General features: G+C 45.4%; 1 protein-coding gene across 10 annotated transcripts in view; it reads right to left on the bottom strand.

Annotated features, from left to right (window-relative positions):
- Positions 1-25,008, bottom strand: part of DHX38 (DEAH-box helicase 38) — an 82,429-nt gene extending 57,421 nt beyond the window's left edge. For 2 of the 10 annotated variants that reach the window (XR_008845126.1, XM_056525874.1), the window contains exons 1-6: positions 24,804-24,915; positions 22,477-22,511; positions 19,705-20,068; positions 18,580-18,743; positions 13,741-13,854; positions 13,353-13,506 (exon numbers count right to left, since the gene is read on the bottom strand). Coding sequence is in view for 9 of the 10 variants with exons in the window: in XM_056525874.1 (XP_056381849.1) it covers positions 13,353-13,506; positions 13,741-13,854; positions 18,580-18,743; positions 19,705-19,997 (725 nt within the window). In the remaining variant the exon portion in view is untranslated. Of the gene's footprint in view, positions 1-13,352; positions 13,507-13,740; positions 13,855-18,579; positions 18,744-19,704; positions 20,069-22,450; positions 22,512-24,503; positions 24,522-24,668; positions 24,762-24,803 lie in introns of those variants that run through there. The other 8 variants (XM_056525877.1, XM_056525880.1, XM_056525876.1 and 5 more) reach the window with 8 other exon arrangements.
- Between the last annotated feature and the right edge of the window lie 1,345 nt (positions 25,009-26,353).

The raw sequence follows: 26,353 nt of genomic DNA, 5'->3' as shown, positions 1-26,353 counted from the left end.
TAAACAGTCCCTTCATCTAAAATGGAGAGACTGAGAAATAGCTGTGCAGCAACATGGAGGAGACTTTTAGGGGCTCAATAAAAAGTATTGTTTTGTTGTTTTCTAAGTGACAGATTCCCATAACCCCTTAAAGACCAAGCCCATATTGACCTTAAAGGAGTAGTCCAGTAGTGAACAAGAGGTGAACAACTTATCCCCTATCCTAAGGATAGGGGATAAGTTGCAGATCGCGGGGGGTCCGACCGCTGGGGCCCCCCGCGATCTACTGTACGAGGCCCCGGCAGCCCACGCGAAGGGGGCGTGTCGACCCCCGCACAAAGCGGCGGCCGACACGCCCCCTCAATACAACTCTATGGCAGAGCCGGAGCGCTGCCTTCGGCAATCTCCGGCTCTGCCATAGCGATGTATTGAGGGGGCGTGTTGGCCGCCGCTTCGTGCGGGGGGTCGACACCCGATATCTGGCTGGAGAGCCTGGCCCCCGTACAGAGAGATCGCAGGGGGCCCCAGCGGTCGGACCCTCCGCGATCTCAAACTTATCCCCTATCCTTAGGATAGGGGATACGTTTTTCACCACTGGACTACCCCTTTAACTCCTTGGGGACGGTGCCCATTATAACCCTAAGGATGGGAGCATTTTTTTGCAATTCTGACCACTGTCACTTTAAGCATTAATAACTCTGGGATGCTTTTACTTTTCATTCAGATTCAGAGATTGTTTTTTCGTGACATATTCTACTTTACGTTAGTGGTAATTTTTTGTCGATACTTGCATCATTTCTTGGTGAAAAATTCAAAAATTTGATGAAAAAAATGTTTGCATTTTTCTAACTTTGAAGCTCTCTGCTTGTAAGGAAAAAAAGACATTCCAAATAAATTATATATTGATTCACATATACAATAGGTCTACTTTATGTTTGCATCATAAAGTTGACATGTTTTTACTTTTGGAAAACATCAGAGGGCTTCAAAGTTCAGAAGCAATTTTCCAATTTTTCACAAAATTTTCAAAATCGGAATTTTTCAGGGGCCAGTTCAGTTTTGAAGTGGATTTGAAGGGCCTTCATATTAGAAATACCCCATAAATGACCCCATTATAAAAACTGCACCAAAGTGAAGGAGAAAATTCAAAATCTTCATTTTTTACACTCGCATGTTCTTGTAGACCCAGTTTTTGAAATTTTACAAGGGGTAATAGGAGAAAAAGCCCCCCAAAATGTGTAACCCCATTTCTCTCGAGTATGGAAATACCGTATTTATCGGGGTATACCACGCACCGGCCTATAACACGCACCTTCATTTTACCAAGGATATTTGGGTAAAAAAAGTTTTTTCCCCAAATATCCATGGTAAAATGAGGGTGCGTGTGTGCGCGTGTATACCCCGATATACCCCCAGGAAAGGCAGGGGGAGAGAGGCCGTCGCTGCCCGCTTCTCTCCCCCTGCCTTTCCTGGGGTCTAGAGCGCTGCTGTCGGCCCTTCTCACCCCCTGGCTATCGGCGCCGCTGCCCGTTCTGTCCCCCTGACTATCGGTGCCGGCGCCGATAGCCAGGGGGAGAGAAGCGGCGCCGACAGCCAGGGGGAGAGAAGGGGCAGCGGCACCCATTGCCGGCGCCGCTGCCCCGTTGCCTCCCCCCATCCCCGGTGGCATAATTACCTGAGTCAGGTCCGCGCTGCTGCAGGCCTCCGGCGTGCGTCCCCTGCGTCGTTGCTATGCACGGCGCGGCGCACTGACGTCATGCGCCGCGCCGTTCAGCGCATAGCAATGACGCCGGGGACGCACGCCGGAGGCCTGCAGCAGCGCGGACCCGACTCAGGTAATTATGCCACCGGGGATGGGGGGAGGCAACAGGGTAGCGGCGCCGGCAATGGGTGCCGCTGCCCCTTCTCTCCCCCTGACTGTCGGCGCCGCTTTTCTCCCCCTGGCTATCGGCGCCGGCACCGATAGTCAGGGGGACAGAACGGGCAGCGCCGCCGATAGCCAGGGGGTGAGAAGGGCCGACAGCAGCGCTCTAGACCCCAGGAAAGGCAGGGGGAGAGAAGCGGGCAGCGACGGCCTCTCTCCCCCTGCCTTTCCTGGGGGTGTATCGGCGTATAACACGCACACAGACTTTAGGCTAAAAATTTTAGCCTAAAAAGTGCGTGTTATACGCCGATACACCCCCAGGAAAGGCAGGGGGAGAGAGGCCGTCGCTGCCCGCTTCTCTCCCCCTGCCTTTCCTGGGGTCTAGAGCGCTGCTGTCGGCCCTTCTCACCCCCTGGCTATCGGCGGCGCTGCCCGTTCTGTCCCCCTGACTATCGGTGCCGGCGGTACCTCATATGTGTATGTCAAGTGTTCGGCGGGCGCAGTAGAGGGCTCAGAAGGGAAGGAGCAACAATGGGATTTTGGAGAGTGAATTTTGCTGAAATGGTTTTTGGGGGCATGTCACATTTAGGAAGCCCCTATAGTGCCAGAACAGCAAAAAAAAAAAAAAAAAAAAAAAAAAAAACACATGGCATCCTATTTTGGAAACTACACCCCTCAAGGCACGTAACAAGGGGTCCGCTGAGCCTTTACACCCCATAGGTGTTTGACGACTTTTCGTTAAATTCGGATGTGTAAATGAAAAAATAAAATTTCTTCACTAAAGTGCAGTTTTTCCCCCCAAATTTACCATTTCTACAAAGAGTAATGGGAGAAAAAGCCCCCCAAAATTTGTAACGCAATTTATCCCGAGCACGGAGATACCCCATATGTGGCCCTAAACTGTTGCCTTGAAATACGACAGGGCTCCGAAGTGAGAGAGCTCCATGCGCATTTGAGGCCTGAATAAGGAATTTGCAATAGTGGTGGACCCGGTTACAAGGACAGGGCTTGTCTCCACCAAAACCGTACAGCAGTGTTTCCCAAACAGGGTGCCTCCAGCTGTTGCAAGACTCCCAGCCTATCATGACAGTCTATGGCTGTCCGGCAACACTGGGAGTTGTGGTTTTGCAACAGCAGGAGGCGCCGTTTAGGAAACACTGCCATAAGAGACGTTTTTTTTTTTTTTATTGTGGGGGGGGGGGGGGGGGGGGGGGGGGAGTTGGACGACGTGTAAGGGGGTGTATGTGTAGTGTTTTACTTTTTATTATTTGTTAGTGTAGTGTTTTTAGGGTACATTCACACAGGCAGGGGTTCACAGTAAGGTTCCTTGAAGGAAACCCACTGTAAACCCGCCCGTGTGAATGAACCCTGTACATTCACATGGGGGGGGGGGGGGGCGCTCCAAACCTTCAGCTGTGGCAAAATGACAACTCCCAGAATGCACCGACAGACCGTACATGCTGGGAGTTGTAGTTTTACAACAGCTGTAGGCACACTGGTGGGGAACCACTGAGTTAGAAAGCAGACTCTAGCTCAGTGATCCAAACCTATGTGCCTCCAGCTGTTGCAAGACTACAACTCCCAGCATGTATGGTCTGTCAGTGCACTCTGGGAGTTGTAGTTTTGCAACAGCTGGAGGCACACGGGTTGGAATCACTGAGTTAGGAAACAGACTCTAGCTCAGTGTTTCCCAACTAGTGTGCCTACAGCTGTTGCAAAATTACAATTCCCAGCACAGCCAGATAGTCAGGGATGCTGGGCGTGTAGTTCTGCAATATCTGGCCCTTCAGATGTTGCAGAACTACAACTCCCAGCATGCCTGGACAGTCTGGGCATGCTAGGAGTTGTAGTTATGCAACAACTGGGGTAGAACAGTTTGGAGACCGCTAAGTGGTGGCCTCATAACTGTAGCACTCCAGATGTTGCAAAACTACAACTCCAGGCATGCCCAGACTGTCCAGGCATGCTGGGAGTTGTAGTTCTGCAATATTTGGCCCTTCAGATGTTGCAGAACTACATGCCCAGTATCCCTGACTGTCTGGCCATGCTGGGAGTTGTAGTTTTGCAACATCTGGAGGGCTACAATTTGGAGACCACCATATAGTGGTCTCCAAACTGTGCCACTTCAGATGTTGCAAAACTACAACTCCCAGCATGCCCAGACAGTCAGTGCATGCTGAAAGTTGTAGTTTTGCAACATCTGGAGGACCACAGTTTAGAGACCACTACACAGTGGTCTCCAAACTGTGACCCTCCAGATGTTGCAAGACTACAACTCACAGCATGCCCAGACAGCCTTTGGCTGTGTGGGCATGCTGGGAGTTGTAGTTTTGCAGCTTTTAGAAGGCCACAGTGAAGATCACTTATCGCGATCTTCACTGCAGCCTTCTCCGCCGCACTTTCCGGCCACCACTCCTCCTGCTTGCGCCGTTGCTCCGGGATGCCGCTGATGCCGCCTCCAAAGGTCCGGGTAAGCCGGACCATGCTCCCCCCTCTCCGCCCGAAATTAACTCTAACCCCCCCTGCCCCCCTCCTGCTATTGGTGGTCAGCCTGACCGACCAATGGCAGGGGATAGGAGGGGGGTGGCAACACTGCCACCTCGCTCCTATCCTTTAGGCTGGTCGGAACTGGCTCTGATAGCTCCGATCAGCCTTATTTTCGGGTCACGGCCCGGATCGCGGCAAATCGCAGGTCTGAATTAGCCTGCGATTTGCTGCGATCGCCGATATGGGGGGGGTCTCCGGACCCCCCTAGGCATTGCCACGGGATGCCTGCTGATAGATATCAGCAGTCATCCCGGTCCGATCACCGCCCGGCGAGCGGCAGTGATCGGAAATGCCGAAGGCGTATGGATACGCCCTCCGTCCTTAAGTGACAGGACGCGAGGGCGTATGCATATGCCCTTCGTCCCCAAGGAGTTAAGGACCAGGCCAATTTCATTGTGTTTTTAGTTTTTTCCTCCTCACCTTCTAAAATCCATAACTCTTAAATTTCCATCCAGAGACCCATATGAGGGCTTGTTTTTTGTGTGACCAATTGTACTTTGTAATGACATCACTCATTTTACCACAAAATGTACGGCGAACCAAAAAAAACTATTCTAGTGAGGAAATTTAAATGAGAACCACAATTTAGCAAATTTTGGAGGGTTTCGTTTTCACACTGTACACTTTTCTGTGGGTCAATAAGAGTAAAATGATACCCATCTTTACATACTTTATTATTGTACTGCTTTAAAAAAAAATATCAAACTTTTATTTTTATTTTTTTTTACAAAATCAATATGTTTAAAATCTCCCTATTTTGACCACCTATAACTTTTTTCATTTTTCCGCATACAGGGCTGTATGAGGGCTCATTCTTTGTGCCATTACCTGTAGTTTGTTTATTTTATAGTACCACTGTGTATATGATTTTTTTTATTGCTTTTCATTATTTTTTTGTGAATATGTGGTGACTAAAAAGCAGCAATTGAGTCCTTTTTTTTAAGTTTATGCCATTCACCGTACGGGATCATTAAAATTGTAGTTTGATAAATTGGACATTTACGCACGTGGCGATACAAAATATATTTCATAATTATTAGTTTTATGCTTTTTTGAGTATAATAGGGAAAAGGTGTGATAAAAATGTTTATTGGGGGGGGGGGATTTTTCACATTTTTTTTTTACTTTTATTTTTACTTCATTATGTCCCCATAGAGGACTATTAATGGCAATCATTATATTGCCAAGACTGTTCAGTGCTATGCATAGGCATAGCACTGATCAGTATTATTGGCAATTTTCTGCTTTGGTCTGCTGGAATGCAGATCAGAAGACCCCGGAAAGGTGGCGGAGGCAGGTGAGGGGACCTCCGGCCGCCATCTTAACTGATCTGATCCCCACGGGCGATCAGATCAGCAATTTCAAGTGCGGCACTGCCGCAGATGCTTTAAATCTGTTGATCACGGCATCAGAGGGGATCATGCTAGACATCAGCACGATTAGCGCTTATAGCAGCCAGGACCTGCCGTGCATGACGCCAGCACAGCTCCAGTGCTCGTGGTCATGTACAGGACATAAATGTGCGTCCTGGTGGGCGAAGTACCTCAGCACCAGGATGTACATTTACGCCCGTGATCGTTAAGGGGTTAAAGGATTTCTGTAGTGAAAATTAATTTATCCCCTATCCAAAGGATAGGGGATAAGTTATAAATCGGGGGGTCTGGGTGCTGGGACCCACCGCTATCTCCTGAAAAGGGCCCCGGCTGACCCCACACGGAGTGCCGTCCGACAAGCCCCTCCATGTATCCCATAGAGATACATGGAGGGGGGTGTAGGCTGTGGCTTCCTGCAATAGGGGATAAGTTATTTTTCACCGCACTACTCCTTTAAAGAGGTACTCCGCTGTAAACATCTTATCTAAAGGATAGGGGATAAGATGTTAGATCGCAGGCGTCCCGCTGCTGCGGCACCCTTGTGATGCGGGACACGGAGCGAACTCTGCTTCATGCCCGATGACTGGCGATGCCGGCCGCCACGCCCCCTTCATTCACGCCTATTGGAGGAGGCAAGATTGCTATATAATGGCAGTCGCACCCCCTTCCATAGACATGAATCTAGTTTTTCATATACACACACATAAACCTACCAGCAGTGCATGAAGTTCAGTACTTTTTACATATTTAAAGCTGTCACTAGGACCTGTCTGATCATTTTTAGATATGGTAAACTTGTGAGGGAGGATGTTTGGCAGTTTCATGCAATTCACACATGCCACCAATCGACCCCAAACACACATGTCATTCTGACACAGCCTTCCCCTTCTATAGCAAAGTATGTCTCTTACCCCAACATGACCACTTTAAATCCATAAACACTTATTTGGACAACTCCTTTAAAAAGGGGTTATCCCCCATGAGGTGATTTTAGTGCGTACCTGCCAGATAGTAATAGATATGCTTAGGAAGGATCCTCGCTTGTCTTGGGGCTAAATGGCTATGCTGTGATATTACCATAAAGCTGAGGCTATCTTTTTGTGAACTGGCCATTTCCTGACGGAGTTTGTTCCCTCAAACTACATGTCCCATGATTCTTTGTTTGTAAGACTATGTCCACACAGAAAATCTGTGTGCGGACATTCCACAAACTGCAGGGCGCCGACAGATTATTCCAAAGCGGAATCCGGAACAGAAATTCTGCTGTGTGAACACTTTTCTCCCTCCCGCACATCTGCTACCCCACCTATTGAAACACACCTGTGTTGCATGCTATTGACCAGTGATTTTTTTTGACCAGGGTGCCTACAGTTGTTGTAAAAAGGAGATTTTTATGCTTACCGTAAAATCTCTCTCTTTCTCGAAGGATCCATTGGGGGACACAGACTATGGGTATATGCTGCTGTCTCTAGGAGGTTCAACACTATGGCAACAGGAAAAGCCGGCTCCTCCAGAGCAATAGGAGAAGACCGACAGTTCCAGAGAAAAAAGCAACAGACATGCCGAGCAACCAGAAGAAAAGGTAACTGAGCACACCCTCGGACAGATGACTGAAATAGAAACACCAGAACAGGGTGGGAGCTGTGTCCCCCAATGGATCCTTCGAGAAAGATTTTACGGTAAGCATAAAAATCTCCTTTTCTCTATCGGCTCCATTGGGGGGACACAGACTATGGGACGTACCAAAGCTGTCCCTTGGGTGGGTAAGGAATCAGACAGGAGGACGGTTGGACCATCACTGCCTGCAACGTCTTACGGCCCAGAGTAGCATTAGTTGATGCGATGGCATGAATCTGGTAGCACCCTGAGAAAGTGTGCAAGACGACCACGTGGACGCCTTACAGAACCGTAAGGCCGAAGCCAAGTAGCGGAGGCCCAGAATGCCCCGAAAAACGGATGGAATGAGCCCAAACCCTGAAGGGTGGAACTTCCCCTTGCAGCAGTAAGCTCCCAAAATGGTTGTCTTGTCCAACGAGCACAACAGGTTGTGGAACAAACTCTTCCAGAGATGAGAAAGGGCCGGACAAAAGGACGGAAGGATGATGACCTCATTGAGATGAAAAGGTCAAAGCCATATCAGGTACGAAGGACGGACGGAAGAACAAAACAACTTGTCCTGGTATACAACCAGGAAAGGAGAATTGCAGGAGAGAGCTGCCAGCTCTGACACCCTCCTAACAGAGGGAAGAGCAATAAGGAACGCCACCTTCCGGGAAGGGAGGCGAAGAGAAATGTCCCTGAGAGGTTCAAAAAGGGGGGCCTTGCAGGGCATCTAAGACCCAGTGCAAGACCCAAGGGAAAAAAGGAGACTGATAAGGAGGGGCAGCTTGTGCCACTCCCTGAACTTGGTTCGGACATGATAATTGAACGCCAGAGAACGTTGGAAAAGAATGGAAACAGCCGAACCTTTGACCCCTAAGGGAGCTACAGCCAACCACGACTGAAGAAAAAAGGTTGGAGTGTCACACCAACAGAAATAAGACCACCAGGTATGGTGGTAAATTTTGCAGGGGAAGGCTTGTGAGCCCTCAACATGGTGCGAACCACTTGGGAAGAGAAACCACGGTTCCTCCGAACTGCTGTCTCAACCGTCACGTCGTCAAAAGCAGAGACGGTAAATAGATGTGGCCCAGGAGACCTGATACCAAAGGTCTGGACGATAGGGAAGGCGCAGCGGTAAGTCGTTCAGGCGTCTAACCGTGACGACGTTCCACGCGTGCCGGGGCCAGTCTGGGCCACGAGAATGTCGGGAACGCCCTCTGCTGTGAGATGCCTAGGACCCCAAAAGGAGAAGAAGGGAACAGATAAGGAAGGGCAAAGACCGACCAATAGAACGAAACGGAGTCTTCAGTCATGAAGTCTTCAGTCAGCATTTCGTCACCTGCATCATGCCGGGCTTGAAAAGCGAGACAAGCAGGGAAAGATGGGGGACCCGGGCCCATGAGGTACAACCCCAGGTGCTGACCATTGGCGAGAGGTGGTTAACAGTACATCCAAGATGCCTGCCACCTCTCGCAATGGGTAAACAGTGAACGATATGTTTCTGAGTCCCCACCTGAAAACCGGAAAGAAAAAGGAATAAAAAACACATTCCCTAACTAGGAAAATAAAAAATATGAGACCTGGTCTGGAGAGAACTCCAGACCGTGTCTACCTCCTTAGACACCAAGCAAAAACTGATTACCTCAGGTGCCTGTGGGCGGGTATACCCTGCTGGGAGGAGCCAATTTTTCCTGTTGCCATAGTGTCGAACCTCCTAGAGGCAGCAGCATATACCCATAGTCTGTGTCCCCCAATGGAGTCGATAGAGAAACTACAATTCTTGCAGAATGATCTCCCTCCCACCCAGTGGTGGCTCCACCCATTAAAGCAAAGAAGGGCTCCCTCTCAACACCTGACTAGTGATGTAATGTCTCGGGCCACACTGCAACCATGGAAAACCTGAGACGACACTCATTTTGTATGCTATTAAAAATAAACATTGAGGCAAAAATCACAGAATTGCGAGACCACCATGAAACAGGTACAGACACTATATTATGAACTACACTAACTTTACAGCCCCTGTAGCATAGTCAAATAAAAAAATGGCCTTTTTTTTTTGGCCTTAACCCCTTAACGACAATGGACGTAAATGTACGTCATGGTGCCATGGTACTTTGTGCACCATGACGTACATTTACGCTCCGCCATGACCGCAAGCACCGGAGCGGTGCTCGCGTCATGCACTGCAGATCCCTGCTGCTATCAGCAGCCAGGGATCCGCCGGTAATGGTGGACATCCGCCATTAACCCCTTAGATGCCCACATCGCGGCAGTGTGGTACTTTCAATGGATTATCAGATCGCCTGCAGGGCTGCCGCGGGGATCCGATCATCCATAGTGGCGGGTGGAAGTCCCCTCACCTGCCTCCGTCTGTCTCCAGGGGTCTTCTGCTCTGGTCTGAGATTGAGTAGACCAGAGCAGAAGATAGCCGATAACACTATGCATAGCACTGAACATTATGAGCAAGCAAATGGTTGCCATAAATAGTCCACTATGAGGACTATTAAAGTGTAATACAAAAAGTGAAGTAAAAAAAATAAATAAATAAAATTAAAAAGAAATTAGAAAAATCCCCACCCCCAATAAAAATGTAAATCATCCGTTTTTCCCCCATTTCACCCCTAAAAAAAGCGTAAAGAAAATAATTAATAATCATATTTGGTATCGCCACATCCGTCAAAGTCTGAACTATCAAAATATATTGTTAATTATCCCGTACGGTGAACTGCGTAAACGTTTAAAAAAAAAATTTTAAATCCAAAATTGCTGCTTTTTTGTCACATTTTATTGCCCAAAAAATTTATAAAAAGTAAAACCTAAGCAAAAGTGGTACAAAAAAAAAAAAATACAGATCACGTCGCAAAAAAAGAGCCCTTATACCGCCCCATATACGGAAAAATTAGAAAGTTGTGGGTGGTCAAAATTGGGCAATTTCAAAACATACTAATTTTGTTAAAATAGTCAGATTTTTTTTTTTAAGCGGTACAGTTATAGAAAAGTATATAACATGGGTATCATTTTAATCGTATTGACCCATAGATTAAAGAAAACATGGCATTTTTACCATAAAGTGTACACGGTGAAAATAAAACCTTCCCAAATTTGTTGAATTGCGGTTTCTTTTCAATTCTCCCACATAAATAATATTTTTTGGGTGGTGCCGGTTTTTCCTTCCTAATCCTTGTTGGGGAGGAAAATGAACAAAGGAGGAAGCTTTTGACATCATATCCCATCCCCATATATTGTCATATCCCAACCCCATACCATGACCTCCTATCCACGACCTCCCATCCCGTCCTCCTATCCCAAACTGTAAGATGTGTACCAGGTATTGAAATATCTCCAGCCATACGGAAGTTATGTGAGAACATACATTTCCCATTGATTTGCATGGGACTTTAAACAAAACCCCCGACCCTCACAAATGGGGGTAGTTAAGGGTTAAATTAACTATCCTATATTTTAAGTTGGCATATAAGTAACATGTGACCAAGTATTATCGAAATATCTCCAGCCGTTTGGAAGCCATTTGGAAGTTGCAGTAACATATTTCCCATAGACTTGTATGGGACTTTAAACAAAATCCCCGTCCCTGGCAAATGGGGGCGAGTAAGGGTTAAATTACCTATCCTATGTTTGTTGTTGACATATAAGTAACATGTGTGCCAAGTTTCATGTTAATATCTTTAGCCGTTTGGACGTGATGCTGGAACATACAGTCATACACATACACACACACACACGTTGAGTTTTATATTTATATATATATATATATATATATATTATAATTATATATATATATATATATATATATATATATATATATATATATATATATATAGTTAAGTGATGTCTATACAAAGTAAAATATAAGATGCATAAAACATGCCCCCATATGGGTCTGTGGATGGATATAAAAAAAAAAAAGAGTTATGATTTTTTAGAAGGCGAGGAGGAAAAAACGAAAACGCAAAAAATTAAATTGGCCTGGTCCGTCACTACCCCTCCCATAGAATTGCATAGCGGGTGCAGGGGGTGACGTCACACGGGGGCAGAGTCGTGTCGTCATGATTCTTCGGCCCAGTGGTCGCCACCCTGCTGTTTGTGAGCTGGAACCCTAAGGATAGGATTTCAGATCGCGGGGGTCCGAACGCTGGGACCCGCCGTGATCCCTACGCTCTCCGGCCAGATAGCATGTCGACCACCGCATGAAGCTGCGGCCGACACGCTCCCTCAACACAGCGCTATGGCAGAGCCAGAGGTTGCCGAAGGCTGCGCTCTGGCTCTGCCATAGAGTTGTAGGGGGCGTCAGCCTTCGCTTCGTGTGGTGGTCGACATGCCCCCATCCTGCGCGCTGCCGGGGCCCTGTACGGGAGATCGCGGGGGTCCCAGCGGTCAGACCCCCGCAATCTGCAACTTATCCTGTATCCTTAGGATAGGTGATAAGTTTTTCAAGACAGGAATACTCCTTTAAGGACACAGCCAATTTTATTTTTCATTAACCCTTTAGCCGCGCGCTCAGAGCTGAGCCGCGCGGCTAAAAAGTGAAAGTAAAAGCTGCCGGTTAACTCAGTGGGCTGTTGGGGATAGCCGCGGCGAAATCGCGGCATCCCGAACAGCTTACAGGACAGCGGGAGGGCCCCTACCTGCCCCCTCGCTGTCCGATCGCCGAATGACTGCTCAGTGCCTGAGATCCAGGCATGAGCAGTCAAGCGGCAGAATCATCGATCACTGGTTTCCTATGAGAAACCAGTGATCAATGATAAAGATCAATGTGTGCAGCGTTATAGGTCCCTATTGGAGCTATAACACTGCAAAAAAAAAAAAAAAAAGTCTGCAAAAAAAAAAAGTGAATAAATATCATTTAACCCCTCCCCTATTAAATAAATAAAAATAAACATATATGGTATCACCGCATGCGGAAATGTCCGAATTATTAAAATATATCGTTAATTAAACCGCTCGGTCAATGGTGTACGCGCAAAAAAATTCCAAAGTCCAAAATAGTGCATTTTTGGTCACTTTTTATATCATGATCAATAAGTCCTATCAATGCAAAAATGGTACCGTTAAAAACTTCAGATCCCGGCACAAAAAATGAGCCCTCATAACGCCCCATACACGGAAAAATAAAGTTATAGGGGTCAGAAGATGACAATTTTAAACGTATTAATTTTCCTGCATGTAGTTATGATTTTTTCCAGAAGTACGACAAAATCAAACCTATATAAGTAGGGTATCATTTTAATCGTATGGACCTACAGAATAAAGATAAGGTGTCATTTTTACCGAAAAATGTACTACGTAGAAACCGAAGCCCCCAAAATTTACAAAACTGCGTTTTTTTTTCCGTTTCACCGTAGATTTTTGGGCAAAATGACTGACGTCATTACAAAGTAGAATTGGTGGCGCAAAAAATAAGCCATCATATGGATTTTTAGGTGCAAAATTGAAAGAGTTATGCTTTTTTAAAGGCAAGGAGCAAAAAACGAAAATGCAAAAACGGAAAAAACCCCGGTCCTTAAGGGGTTAATATTTCCATCCACAGAAGAGTATGAGGGCTTGTTTTTTTTTGCACAACCAAGGGTCCTTATAAAATGTATGGCGCAACCCAAAAATTTTTTTTTGGGGGGGGGGGGGGCTTTTTTATTTAATTTATTTTTTATTTTTTTAATAGATTGCAGATATTGAACAGTGCTATGCATAGGCACAGTACTGATCAGTATTAGACTGCATTCACATAACGTTTTGTAGTAGCGGTAGCATACCATGGTTTTCAGTCCGGCCAGAAAACTGGATGTACTTAAAATGTATGTCCTGGTGCGTTAAATACCCTGTCATTAAGGGGTTAAATACCACAAGAATCGTAAGAAATTATGTAGCCAGCCAGGTAAACTATCAGCATACTTTTTCAGATTAAAGTTTGTAAAAAATCGTTCTTAAAAATAAATTTAAAAAAAAGTGTACACAAATATATTGCAAACCTGTCCCTTCTTGAACTGTCTCTGTCACTGCGAAAGCTACGGTCAGAGTCCCTGCTTGAAGGAGATGGAGAAGGAGATTCCCACTGAGAGCGTTGGGAGCTTCCATACCCACTTTCATCTTCCTCCCATCCTGAGCGAGATGGTGTAGAAGAATCTAGTAAGAGAAGAAAAGTCAAAAGTCAGAAAAAAATAAGGGCTCATACGTGACTGTACTGTGGCTTTGTACAGCCTTTGAGTTGTCTGGATACAGAATCCCGCACAGAGGTGTATGCTGCACTAATGTATCTCCATCTCCATATGCTTCCTATTACATATGGAAGGATAAGGAGATTTCCTTTGTAAAAACAAAATTGTGGCATAATTCACTGGTTTACTCATTACACTTTACCTCTGGGCTTGTGACGTGGACTGTCCGGTTCACTGCGCCGTGAACTACGCTCTGATCCACCATCCCGCTCTGATCTCTCTCGCTCAGACCTGCTGCTCCTGCGGCTACGATCATCTGATAAATGGTAAATAAATAATATTTACTAACAGGATAGAAGCCAAGTTCAGGAAAAACTGAACATTACAATTTGCTTATTATGCATGCCTTTTGTACTTCCATATATAACAGGACATTCAGAGTTTTCTCAGAGGAACATGAGAGAAAAACACTGCTACAGATTCTGGATCAAAGTTTAAAGTGTTACAGTCATTAAAAATAACATCTGACATGTCGATAAGACGTGTCAAAAGGAGTTGATCGCACCAGTTCTCATTCCTGTGACCCACTGCAGTTGTGAGTTATTAGCTGGGGAAGCAGGCTGCATTGCATTCTCCTCTGTGGCTGGTTCAGAAGTCAGTCCATTTCTCTGAATAGAATAAAAAAAAATGTACAGATCTCTTGGCCCGCAAGGGAGCGAAGTGCAATGCTGTCCAGTTCTCTGGCTAATAACTCACGATTGCAGCAGGTCTCGAAAGCGAGACCCACTGGGATCAACAAATTTTGACATGTCAAATATTGTTTTTACCCTCCAAGGTCTTGTTCCATTTCCTCCTAATGGCAGCCTACAAAGTCCTCCTGTGAAGATGGAAGGAAACACTCCCTACGACCTTGTCGGACTGGTATAGGGAGGTATGTGTGTAGGATGGATGGGTCCACATCTTCAGAGTACAGCAGTGAATACACTGGTACTGAAATGAGTTACTGATTTAACCTCTTCAGGACATAGGGCGTATGGATACGCCCTGCATCCCGAGTCCTTAAGGACCGAGGGCGTATCCATACGCCCGTGGGAATTCCGGCCCCCACCGCTAGCCGGTTGGGGATCGGAGCCGGATGCCTGCTGAAATCGTTCAGCAGGCATCCCGGCATATCGCCCAGGGGGGTCATTATGCCCCCCCCCCCCCCCATGTCGGCGATCGCCGCAGATCGCTGGACAATTCAGTCCAGCGATCTGCGGCGATTCTGGGTCAATCGGGTCTCCAGTGACCCGGTGACCCAGAATTACTGGCTGTTCGGGGCCGTCTCTGACGGCCCCGAAAAGCCAGAGCCAGCAGGGGTGAGGTGGCACTGGTGCCACCTCACGATCGCCCTGATTCGGCGGCCGGATTACCGGCCGACCAATCAGGGCGTCTGCTGCGGGTGTCACTCCCGCACCCGCTCCGCCCCTCTTCCGGAGGACGTGAGCGGGTGCGGGACGTGCACCCCGGGTGCTGGGGACCCCGATCCCCGGCGTTAATGTTGGGATCGGGGCCCCAGGAGCAGCGGCGGCGGTGACGACGAGGGACTGACTCTCCGGCGTGGATCGTTGGAGGTGAGTGACAGCCTCCTGCTGTTGCTTAGCAACAGCTCCCAGCATGCAAAAAGGGCATGCTGGGAGCTGTAGTTATGCAACAGCAGGAGGCAGACCACCACAACTCCCAGCATTCCCTTATGGGCATGCTGGGACTTATGGTTTTGCAACAGATGGAGGCACATTTTTTCTATGGAAAAGTGTACCTTCAGCTGTTGCATAACTACAACTCTCAGCTTGCACAAACAGCTAAAGTGCATGCTGGGAGTTGTAGTGGTGCATCTGCTGGTTGCATAACTACAACTCCCAGCATGCCCGTTGGCTGTCGGTGACTGCTGGGAGTTGTAGTTTTGCAACAGCTGGAGGCACACTGGTTGTGAAACACTGAGTTAGGTCACAAACTCAGTGATACATAACCAGTGTGCCTACAGTTGTTGCAAAACTACAACTCTCAGCAGTCACCGACAGCCAACGGGCATGCTGGGAGTTGTAGTTATGCAACAGCTGGATGTCCCCCCCCCCCCCAATGTGAACGTACAGGGTACACTCACATGGGCGGAGGATTACAGTAAGTATCTGGCTGCAAGTTTGAGCTGCCGCAAACTTTCTGCTGCAGCTCAAACTGCCAGCGAGAAACTACTGTGAACCCCCGCCTGTGCGACTGTACCCTAAAAACACTACACTACACTACACTAACACAAAAAATAAAATAAAAAGTAAAAAACACTACGTATACACATACCCCTATACAACCCCCTCCCCTCCCCAATAAAAATGAAAAACGTCTGGTACGCCACTGTTTCCAGAACGGAGCCTCCAGCTGTTGCAAAACAACTCCCAGTATTATCGGACAGCCGTTGACTGTCCAGGCATGCTGGGAGTTTTGCAACAGCTGGAGGCACCCTGTTTGGGAATCACTGGCGTAGAATTCCCCTATGCAAGTCCCCAATTTAGGCCTCAAATGCGCATGGCGCTCTCACTTTGGAGCCCTGTCGTATTTCAAGGCAACAGTTTAGGGTCACATATGGGGTATCACCGTACTCGGGAGAAATTGTGTTACAAATTTTGGGGGGTATTTTCTGCTTTTACCCTTTTTAAAAATGTAAAATTTTTGGGAAAACAAGCATTTTAGGTAATTTTTTTTTTTTTACACATGCAAAAGTCGTGAGACACCTGTGGGGTATAAAGGTTCACTTAACCCCTTGTTACTTTCCCCGAGGGGTCTAGTTTCCAAAATGATATGCCATGTGGGGGTTTTTTTGCTGTCCTGGCACCATAGGGGCTTCCTAAATGCGGCATGCCCCCAGAGCAAAATTTGCTTTCAAAAAGCCAAATGTGACTCCTTCTCTTCCGAGACCTGTAGTGCGCCAGCAGAGCACTTTTCACCCCCATATGGGGTGTTTTCTGAATCAGGAGAAATTGGGCTTCAAATTTTTAGGGGTATTTTCTGCTATTACCCTTTTTAAAAATTAAAAATTTTTGGGAAAACAAGCATTTTAGGTAAAAAATTTTTTTTTTTTTTTTTTTTTACATTTGCAAAAGTCGTGAAACACCTGTGGGGTATTAAGGTTCACTTTATCTAGTTTCCAAAATGGTATGCCATGTGGGGGTTTTTTGCTGTTTTGGCACTATAAGGGCTTCCTAAAGGTGACATGCCCCCCAAAAACCATTTCAGAAAAACGTACTCTCCAAAATCCCCTTGTCGCTCCTTCCCTTCTGAGCCCTCTACTGCGCCCGCCGAACACTTTACATAGACATATGAGGTATGTGCTTACTCGAGAGAAATTGGGCTACAAATACAAGTAAAAATTTTGTCCTTTTACCCCTTGTAAAAATTCAAAAATTGGGTCTACAAGAACATGTAAGTGTAAAAAATGAAGATTGTGAATTTTCTCCTTCACTTTGCTGCTATTCGTGTGAAACACCTAAAGGGTTAAAACACTTACTGAATGTCATTTTGAATACTTTCGGGGGTGTAGTTTTTATAATGGGGTCATTTATGGGGTATTTCTAATATGAAGACCCTTCAAATCCACTTCAAACCTGAACTGGTCCCTGAAAAATACTGAGTTTGAAAATTTTGTGAAAAATCGGAAAATTGCTGCTGACCGTTGAAGCCCTCTGGTGTCTTCCAAAAGTAAAAACACGTCAATTTTATGATGCAAACATAAAGTAGACATATTGTATATGTGAACCAAAAAAAATGTATTCGTAATATCCATTTTCCTTACAAGCAGAGAGCTTCAAAGTTAGAAAAATGCAAAATTTTCTAATTTTTCATCAAATTTACGGATTTTTCACCAAGAAAGGATGCAAGTTTCGACAAAAATTTACCACTATGTTAAAGTAGAATATGTCACGAAAAAACAATCTCGGAATCAGAATGATAACTAAAAGCATCCCAGAGTTATTAATGTTTAAAGTGACAGTGGTCAGATGTGCAAAAAACGCTCCGGTCCTTAAGGCCAAAATGGGCTCCGTCCTGAAGGGGTTAATAGTTACTGAGCTTAATTCTCCAGTCATATGCTGCCCCTCAATAGTGACTATGTTGTTATCCTATTTATATACTGTTCCTACTGATTGCTCAAGCATTTGCCTCCTTACTTTAAGGTTAATCCACTGGCTTGATGCGACACACCAACTTTCAGCCAGTATGATTCAACCTATGGCTGGACCTTTTGCCATGACATCCAACGGGACCCTGCTATCGCATCACAGGATTGCCGTTGGTAAACAGGGGGAGCCCCCTCTCCCTGTCAATCCCATAGATGATATGATCAGGACTGACAGCATCTATGGGTTAATGCTGCCGAGACCAGTGTGATCCCGATTCCGCTGCCGATCTCCTTCAGCGCATTGCACTAAGCAGGAGATTGCCAGGACACATGCATACATCCAGTTGTGCAAACATGTCAGCAACTGGGATATATGCATAAGTCCTAGGGTGGAAAGGGGTTATCATGCTTTTATTTTTAAATTTACCCTTACCTTACTCCTCTCCCCAGGATCGCAAATATCGCTCTCGAGTTCTTCAGCCCAGTCTTCTACCATATTCTGGGGCCCCACACCCAACACCGTGCTGAGCTTATCTATGGCCGCAGCAATGTTCTGCCTGTGCCCATTGATACAGTGAATGAGTGTGATGTAATGGCACCAGGAGAAGGCAAGACCTGTTACATCATACTGCCCTCAGGTAATCACTAGCAGAAGTGAGACATTGCTGCGGCCAGCGACAAACTCAGCGCAGTGTTACGTGCGGCAGAATGCTGAAGAAGACCAGGGACGAAGAATAGGAGATCGATATCTGCATGCCGGAGGGGTTGGCAGAAGTTAAGGCTTGTTATTTTTATTTTTTTTTTGCCACTCCGGCAGAAAGGAAAGAAAAAAAATTAAAAAGGACGGGATAACCCCTTACAGCTGTTGAACACATTTTGGATATTTCAGATTACCCCTGTCCCGGCTGCTGCGTTCCTTCCGTCGTCTGTCATCTTTTGATGAGGCATAGACCCCATGTTCCCTTCTATCACGTTCTCTTTGGCGGTTTCGTGCCAAGAACTCCTCGTTTACTCCACCAGTATAAGTAGGTGTCTCCACACGAGCTGTTCTGTAATGTCTGAAAACAAAAACAAAAAAAATAGTTAAAAAGTTTAAACTTATCTAATACATTGTACAGTAAGCCTTTGTTCACACCTGAAAACAGCATACATTCTTGGTATATCAGCATAATGAGCAAACTGGCAAAACAGTATGCCTAGGTATACCCTGGTGTACTCGCGCCAGATCTAATGATTTCAATGGTCCAAACCTAGTCTAGTAGTTGTTATTGTTTAGTCATATACAGCATATACAGTTTTTGCAGGACTCCAAAATGAAACTGTATACAATTTGAAATGGATCTAACAAATGGGGGGGGTTGAGATATAGAGCTTTTTGGTGTAGAAAAGTACAGAAATGCTGTTGCACAAAATTTGTGCGACTTTTTGAAAAAGTGATTTTGACTAAAATTACTTGGGTACACTGTTTTGCTTTTTCGCTTTTCGGTGCTTGCTGATATATGAAGTGGGACTTTTTTTTTTACAAAGTTTGTCAATGCCCTCCCTTACACTACAAACATGCACCAGCCTAGTGCTGTAGTATTTTAAAAACTTGCACTGTTTTTGCGCAACAGCTTTAAAAGTCTAAAAGTTGCAGGAGGAACCATACAAAGTGGTGTACTGAAGTGTAATAAAAATAAATAAATAAATAAATAAAAAGGTACTAGCACAATATTTATTACTTGCCATTTGATACATTTGGTGCAGATACACATTACCACCACACCAAAAAGGTGTAGAAAAATCATTCACCTACATCACCCTTGATAAATTCTCCCCCACAGTCACTACTATACTACATTCCATCTATTGAGATCAATAGATCTGACCCTGGTATGCCATGGTATATGATAGCATGCCATTATGCCCATATATACGTATGTAGGCTACTTTATAGATGTGAGCGTACCCCAACATACATCAGATATCAGAAACTGCAAGCAATACGGAGCTAGAACAAAACCTAACATTGGTGCTTACCTGTCTCCATGACTTCCACGACTAATCCGATCCCCAGACCCCTCAGGATTGTCCTTATCCTCCCAGTCTCTAGAACCCACTTTAGCCTTTTTGTCTCCTTCTTGTTTCTCCTTTTCTTCTCTTTCTTTTCTTTTCTGTGCAGCCAACAGATCCAAGCCCAGTAACGAGGAGCGAGGAGCTGGTGCTTTAAATACATGCTGCTCAGCACTTGAACACTTCTTCACCACTAACCCTCCCTCTTGGTCAGAAGGATCGCTGCCTTCCAGTCTATGAAGAGATGCATCCTCTTCCATGTTTCCTTTGGCACAGCGCCTCCTTTAGAATTTAGAAGTGCCAGTACACAGGAATCTATTTTTAGTGGTTTCTGAAAGAATTCAAATTGGTCACAATTGGTACATGTTCACTTATATAACTATAATATACAAATATAACACAAGACCAGGTAACATGTAATCCATTAGATCTCTTGTGCTCATAGCAACACAACATCTTAAACAAGGTATACAAGTAAATTCCCCTAAATTTATCTAGGAATAGTCATGGGAATAAAACCAAAATTAATCCAGTGCAAACAATGGTTTATTGAACCCTCTAAAGTATCAAGAGACAGATTTTATTTTCGTGAATGACTGGGTTATGCTTGCGCAGGACTACCAGACCACTAGATACTGCATGCAAGCATGGTTTCACCCCCTTACACCTCTCTCTGGATATGGAAGGGGGGGCAAGGCCAAACCACGCCTGTATGCAGTGACTAATGAGCATGTGCAATGCTTGGGTGGATGTATAGTGCCTAACATCAAGGAAAAGTATTACAGATTTTCTATAGAACACCAGTTATATTTTATAAGATTACAAAAAGTCACATGTGCATAATAGTTTAGAGATTTGCATGCAACTGGCCTACAAGTTATTTTGTTATGCCCCACTCCCATCATGCCCACTCAGTCTATTACTGGTTATGGCAGGTCTTCGTTGCAGCCAGTGACTGGCTGTGCAGGCATTTCCTGCAGGGTCGGCACATCATCAGAAGCAGGAAAAAAGCAAAGACAATCAGAGACCAGAAGCCTTTGGCAACTGTGCAGAAACTGTTGGCAACAGCGCAGTATTGGAGCAGTGAGTATGTGATCAGATTCATGTAGGAGAAGAACTGTACAGGTATGTAGGTCATAAAAGAGGCCATTATGTATGGTAGAATCTTCATCCTCACCATCCCAAGGGAACATTTCTGGCAGCAGGGATGGTGAGGATATGAAGTGCTTACCTAGTCCCGCCACTCTGGCCGTAATGACCCCCCCCCCCGATACGACCGGACTAGGTAAGCATAGCTCCCCGCTCAGGGGACTTCTTACGGGGTGACGGGAGACACTTACAAACTTCATATCCTCACCATCCCTGCGGGCAGAAACGTAACCCAGGTATGGTTAGGATGAAGATTTTACCATACATAACACATTGCCAAGCGTTCTATATGGTAAAATCTAATGCTTGTTTCCCTTTAACTGAAATTCCAAGCAGTCATAAGACAAGTTGCAGGGCCATAAATAGTTACTAGCTCCTATATAAGTTTTGTAGTGTCAAAACAATGCATAGTGTAGCAAGTCACACAAGGTTTGTCACCATGTAGCCTTAACCATGACCGCACTGCGGAAAAGCAAAATGGAGATGTGTGCCTTACAGCGAGCTGCACAATGTACGAGATATAATGCACCAGAAATGCAACCAAAGTATAGGAATCAAGGGACAGCTACATGTTGGCACCCATTATATGGACACAGACTTTACATGGTTCCATGCACTTAAACATGTCGTGCATTCTGATATACTCATTTTCCTTGTGTTGACAGATCGATACATAAGCCCAAGTGGATGACACAATGCTAATCTTTATTAATCTATTTTTGGCATAAAAAGCTTTAAGGCCTATTCATATCACTTTCCCCTTACAAGTTTAGAGTATACCTTAGCCCATTAGCAAAAAAGTATGCCAACAGTTATAGCATTGCACTTCTGAAGAGCATATTCGGGGAGATTTATCAAAGCCTGTGCAGAGGAAAAGTTGACTAGTTGCCCATAGCAGGCCTCTTTAAAAATGAAGGAAGCAATCTGGATGCTATGGGCAACTAGTCAACTTTTCCTCTACACAGGTTACGATAAATCTCCCCCATTGTGTTCAATGAACCGAGTGCTCAGCACCCTGGCTCTCTCCATGAAAGGAGCTGTGTCGACCACAGTATCTCTATAGGAGAGGCGGAGATACAGCATTGGTGAATCTCCAGCTCTTCCAAAGAGATTAATAGAGGGGACGTGTCACCCACCGCTTCGTGCAGACGGCAACACAACTCCTATATAACGGGGAGAGCCAGGGTGCTGGGTGCCCCACAATCAGACACTTAACCCTTATCCTTTGGATATGGGATACATTTTACTAAACCAGAGTACCCCTTTAAAACAGCATACATTTAGGAAAAGGAGCCAGTGTTGTCACTAGCAGACATTTGGCATATTAAACTCAATAAGATCCACACAATTTTGCAGATAAGCCAACATATACATTGAACGTACAAGTGATGCCCTGGGATGTACTGTGATGTCTTCTTCATCACTCTGATACCCTCCCCCACCCTTATGTATCAGTGTCCTGTTGGTCTTATTGCATTATTCGTTGATTCACATACTCTTACACAACAGTTAACCGATGATATATTCTCTTTTTATGCCACACTTTCTTAGGTGCTTTACTCACTGATAGTCATTGTCATCCCCTTTTACCTTTTGAGTCTTTAATTTTGCTTCCCGTTGAAGAGCTGTGGACGCAGACCAGACATTGATGTTATTTCTGTTATCGGAGTGTTACATACCTGAGTGTATTGTTAATAACTTGATATGCAATTTTTTTCTCTATGCTAAAAATCTGAAAACTCATACAAACAGTTGGGCCCTTTAGGGTACATTCACACATATGCAGATTTGATGCGCAGGAGTTTCTGCTGCAGATTACAATGTAAACTAAAGGACTGAGCACAGCTTCTAATCTGCAGTTACAAATCCTGCGCATCAAATCTGTGCAGGATCCTGTATGTGTGAACGTACCCTTGGGGTACGTTCACACGCGGGTATTTTACGCTGCAAATCCACTGGTGAAGGCCCGCTCTATGCTGTCTTTACATGTGCCTGCTGGTAGTGGCAATACGCAGTCGCAGTATACTCGCACATCGCGGGAGCTCTCTGCCTAGCTCAGAGCAGGGAGAGCGGCCGCAATGTGCGAGTAAGCCACGCACATCGCTGCATTGTGTCTGCTCATAGCAGCGTATTGCCGCTACCAGCAGGCACATATAAAGCCAGCATAGAGCGGGGCCTTCACCAGCGGATCCGCAGCTAAATACGGATCCGCCCGTGAGAATGTACCCTTAAAGGGCAAATCCTGTCAAGACAAATCTCTATGGGTTCACAGCATGTTTTTCCCAATACGGGGGCGCATATGGCAGGGGAGAGCTAAAAACTTGCGCTCCCGTATCCTGCTGTATGCGGTCCCGTATGTAATTCATTTCAATGAGCCGACCGGAGTGAACCGTTCGGCTAATTTTTCCCCGTATGCGGTTTTCTACCGTACCTAAAACCGTAGTCAACCACTGTTTTAGGTCCGGTAAAAAACAGCATACGGGGAAAAATGAGCCGGTCGGCTCATTGAAATGAATTACATACGTGACCCCATACAGCAGGATACGGGAGCGCAAGTTTTTAGCTCTCCCCTGCCGTATGCGCTCCCGTATGGGGAAAAATGTGATGTGAACCCAGCCTAATTCAGTGTTTCCCAAACAAGGTGCCTCCAGCTGTTGCAAAACTACAACTCCTAGCATGCACGGACAGCCTTCGGCTGTCCGGGCATGCTGGGAGTTGTAGTTTTGCAACAGCTGGAGGCAACCTGGTTGGGAAACACTGCTCTAATTTTTAGGGTTGTAAGATCCCAGCAGTGATCAGCAGACCAACAAGCATTTACTCACTAGCTGATCGCTGGGTCTTAGACATAGGGCAATAATTTGCCTGTTTAACCAATAAACACCATGTGTAAAAGACCCTTTGCACTGCACCAAAGGGGTTTGTTCTCATACAAAGTAATTTTAATCAGTAAATCAGCAATGATCCAAGATAACCGACCAGAAGAGCACCCTGACTGGCTTCCCCTGTGAATAAGGCCCCTTTCACACTACAAAAATCCTCCGTTTTTAGACATCCTTACGAAGTTCCGTCTGAAAACGGCAGTAACAAAATCCTATACGTCCGTTAGATAATCTCATTATAGTCTATGGGATTTTTCTAATAGCCGTTTTAACCCGTTATAATCAGTTATTGATAACGGCCGTTATTTTGTGACGGAAGAAAAAAAATAGTTCATTAACTATTTCTCCCGTTACTATCTTCCGTCACAAAATAACGGCCGTTATCAATAACTGATTATAACGGGTTAAAACGGCTATTCGAAAAATCCCATAGACTATAATGGGATTTTCTAACGGACGTATAGGATTTTGTTACTGCCGTTTTCAGACGGAACGGATGTCTAAAAACGGAGGATTTTTGTAGTGTGAAAGAAGCCTTAGGTGTTGGCTTCATGTATTATTAGGATGTATGGGCAGACAGTCACAATAACACAATAGGACAATAAGCATTACCACACAGCAGTGTAGACCAGGGAACATGTGACTTCACTGACACAAAACTACAATAATGTGACCCCTGTGGACTCTCTGCCGTGGCCTTAATATGGGTCACATATTACAGACATCATACACACATACACTGGATGACATGTGGGGACATTAGCCGGCACACAAAAGTTGGCGCTGCCCATAACAACCATGGAGCCGCTTTCTTTTCCACAACTGCCTCCCGCACATCGGCTTTATAAAAGCCTGTAAATAAGACGGCACCGAGGACAGGCAGCTACATATACAACACATTACCGAGCGCCTCAGGAACCCTCCGCCACACACAGGCTGACACCACACGGTACAGCCTGCCCCGGCCTACCCACGAGTAACACAGCCAGCTCCGGCTTCATGCACGGAAACCCGAGCCAGGCAATCACTTCCACTTACATTAGCTCAGACCGTGGGCGCCGCCATCATCCCAGAATTCTTTTAGGACGTCTTTTTTTTTTTTTTTCAACATACTTTATTAATCCGTGTTGTAACAACGCTCTGTACTTCCAGGTTTAACGGAAGTGGCGGCCATTTTTGTACACCCAGCTTGCGTTGTCTTCTGGTAGAGGCTAAAAACTAACCGGTAAGGACGTCTGACGGTCACGTGATAATGTCAAGTCACATGGTCGTCGTAGTTTTTTTTTTTTTTTTTTTTTGCCGCCTCTAACCGACTGTGCACGCGAGATCTGGATACCTATGCGGGGAGAGTTATGGAATACAGTAATGTGTAGAGCAGGCGAAGTTGCCCATAACAACCAATCAGATCGCTTCTTTTATTTTCAGAGGCCTTTTTCAAAGTAGACAAAAAAAAATAATCTGTTGCTATGGGTAACTGCTCCACCTTTGCTCCGAACAGGTTTTGATCTCCCCTGTGGACTTTTGAGTTTGGGGCACGTTTGTGGGGGGACATCTGGGCGGAATTTATAAAAGCTTGCATGCCAGTTTCATGGTATAGAGAGAGGGAAAAAATGCACACATTTGTATACCAAAATTGCGAATTCTGTGTTTTAGTAACTTTTATGGTTTAACCCCTTGAGGACTCACTGTAATTTTTTTCAAGCCATCTAATAGCAATAACTTAAATTTTCCACCTACAGACCCATAGTAAAGGAGATATCTCATCCTTTAAAATTCTTAAAAATGTATCCCCTATCTGCAGGATAGGTTAGAAGATTACGGGGTCCGACCATTTTTTCCCCCTGAAATTGTGGCTTTTCTTCTCCCATAGAAGTCTGTGAGTAAAAAAAAAAAGCCAAGAAAGGCTGGGTTCACACCACATTTTTGCAATACAGTTCCCGTATCAGGTATTCCTCAAAACTTGACCAAGGCTGCATTCACATCTCGTTTTTACACTACGGGTGCTGGATGCGGCTGGGGGAGGGGTAAACCGGGCTCTCTCGTACCCCAGCCGGACCAGCGCTGAACTCCATTCACTTTAATGAGCCGACCGGAGTCAAACGGTGACTCCGGGCAGCTAATTTTTGACCCATATCCAGATTTGTGACCGGACCTCAATACTACGGTTTTAGGTCCGGTCACAAAACTGGATACGGGTAAAAAATGAGCCGACCGGAGTCACCGTTTGACTCCGGTCGGCTCATTAAAGTGAATGGAGTTCAGCGCTGGTCCGGCTGGGGTATGCATGGGGATATGGGGATGTGAATGCAGCCTAAACTGTATCAAAACGTGTGTACAAATTTTTTATCTGTATATGGTTGAAAACCGTATACGGTTTGAAAAATGTCCGGTTGCACCCGTTTTTTAAGAAAAAAAACGTATACGTTTTTAACTTTTCACTCCATTATGAATAAAGTTTCACTTGTTTGATTGTAATTCCAAAAAAAAAAAAAAACCTGTGGAAAGTCTAAAGTGGGTGGGCAGGGCACTAAAAATGTAGCCAACAATAATAAAATTGTAGTGTGTTTTTAAATTTTTTTTCTTAATTT

This window comes from Hyla sarda, chromosome 6 (genome assembly GCF_029499605.1).
Source record: "Hyla sarda isolate aHylSar1 chromosome 6, aHylSar1.hap1, whole genome shotgun sequence".
NCBI lineage: Eukaryota > Metazoa > Chordata > Amphibia > Anura > Hylidae > Hyla > Hyla sarda.
Note: the sequence above shows the minus strand (reverse complement) of the source record. Positions and strands in the feature narration are given on the sequence as shown.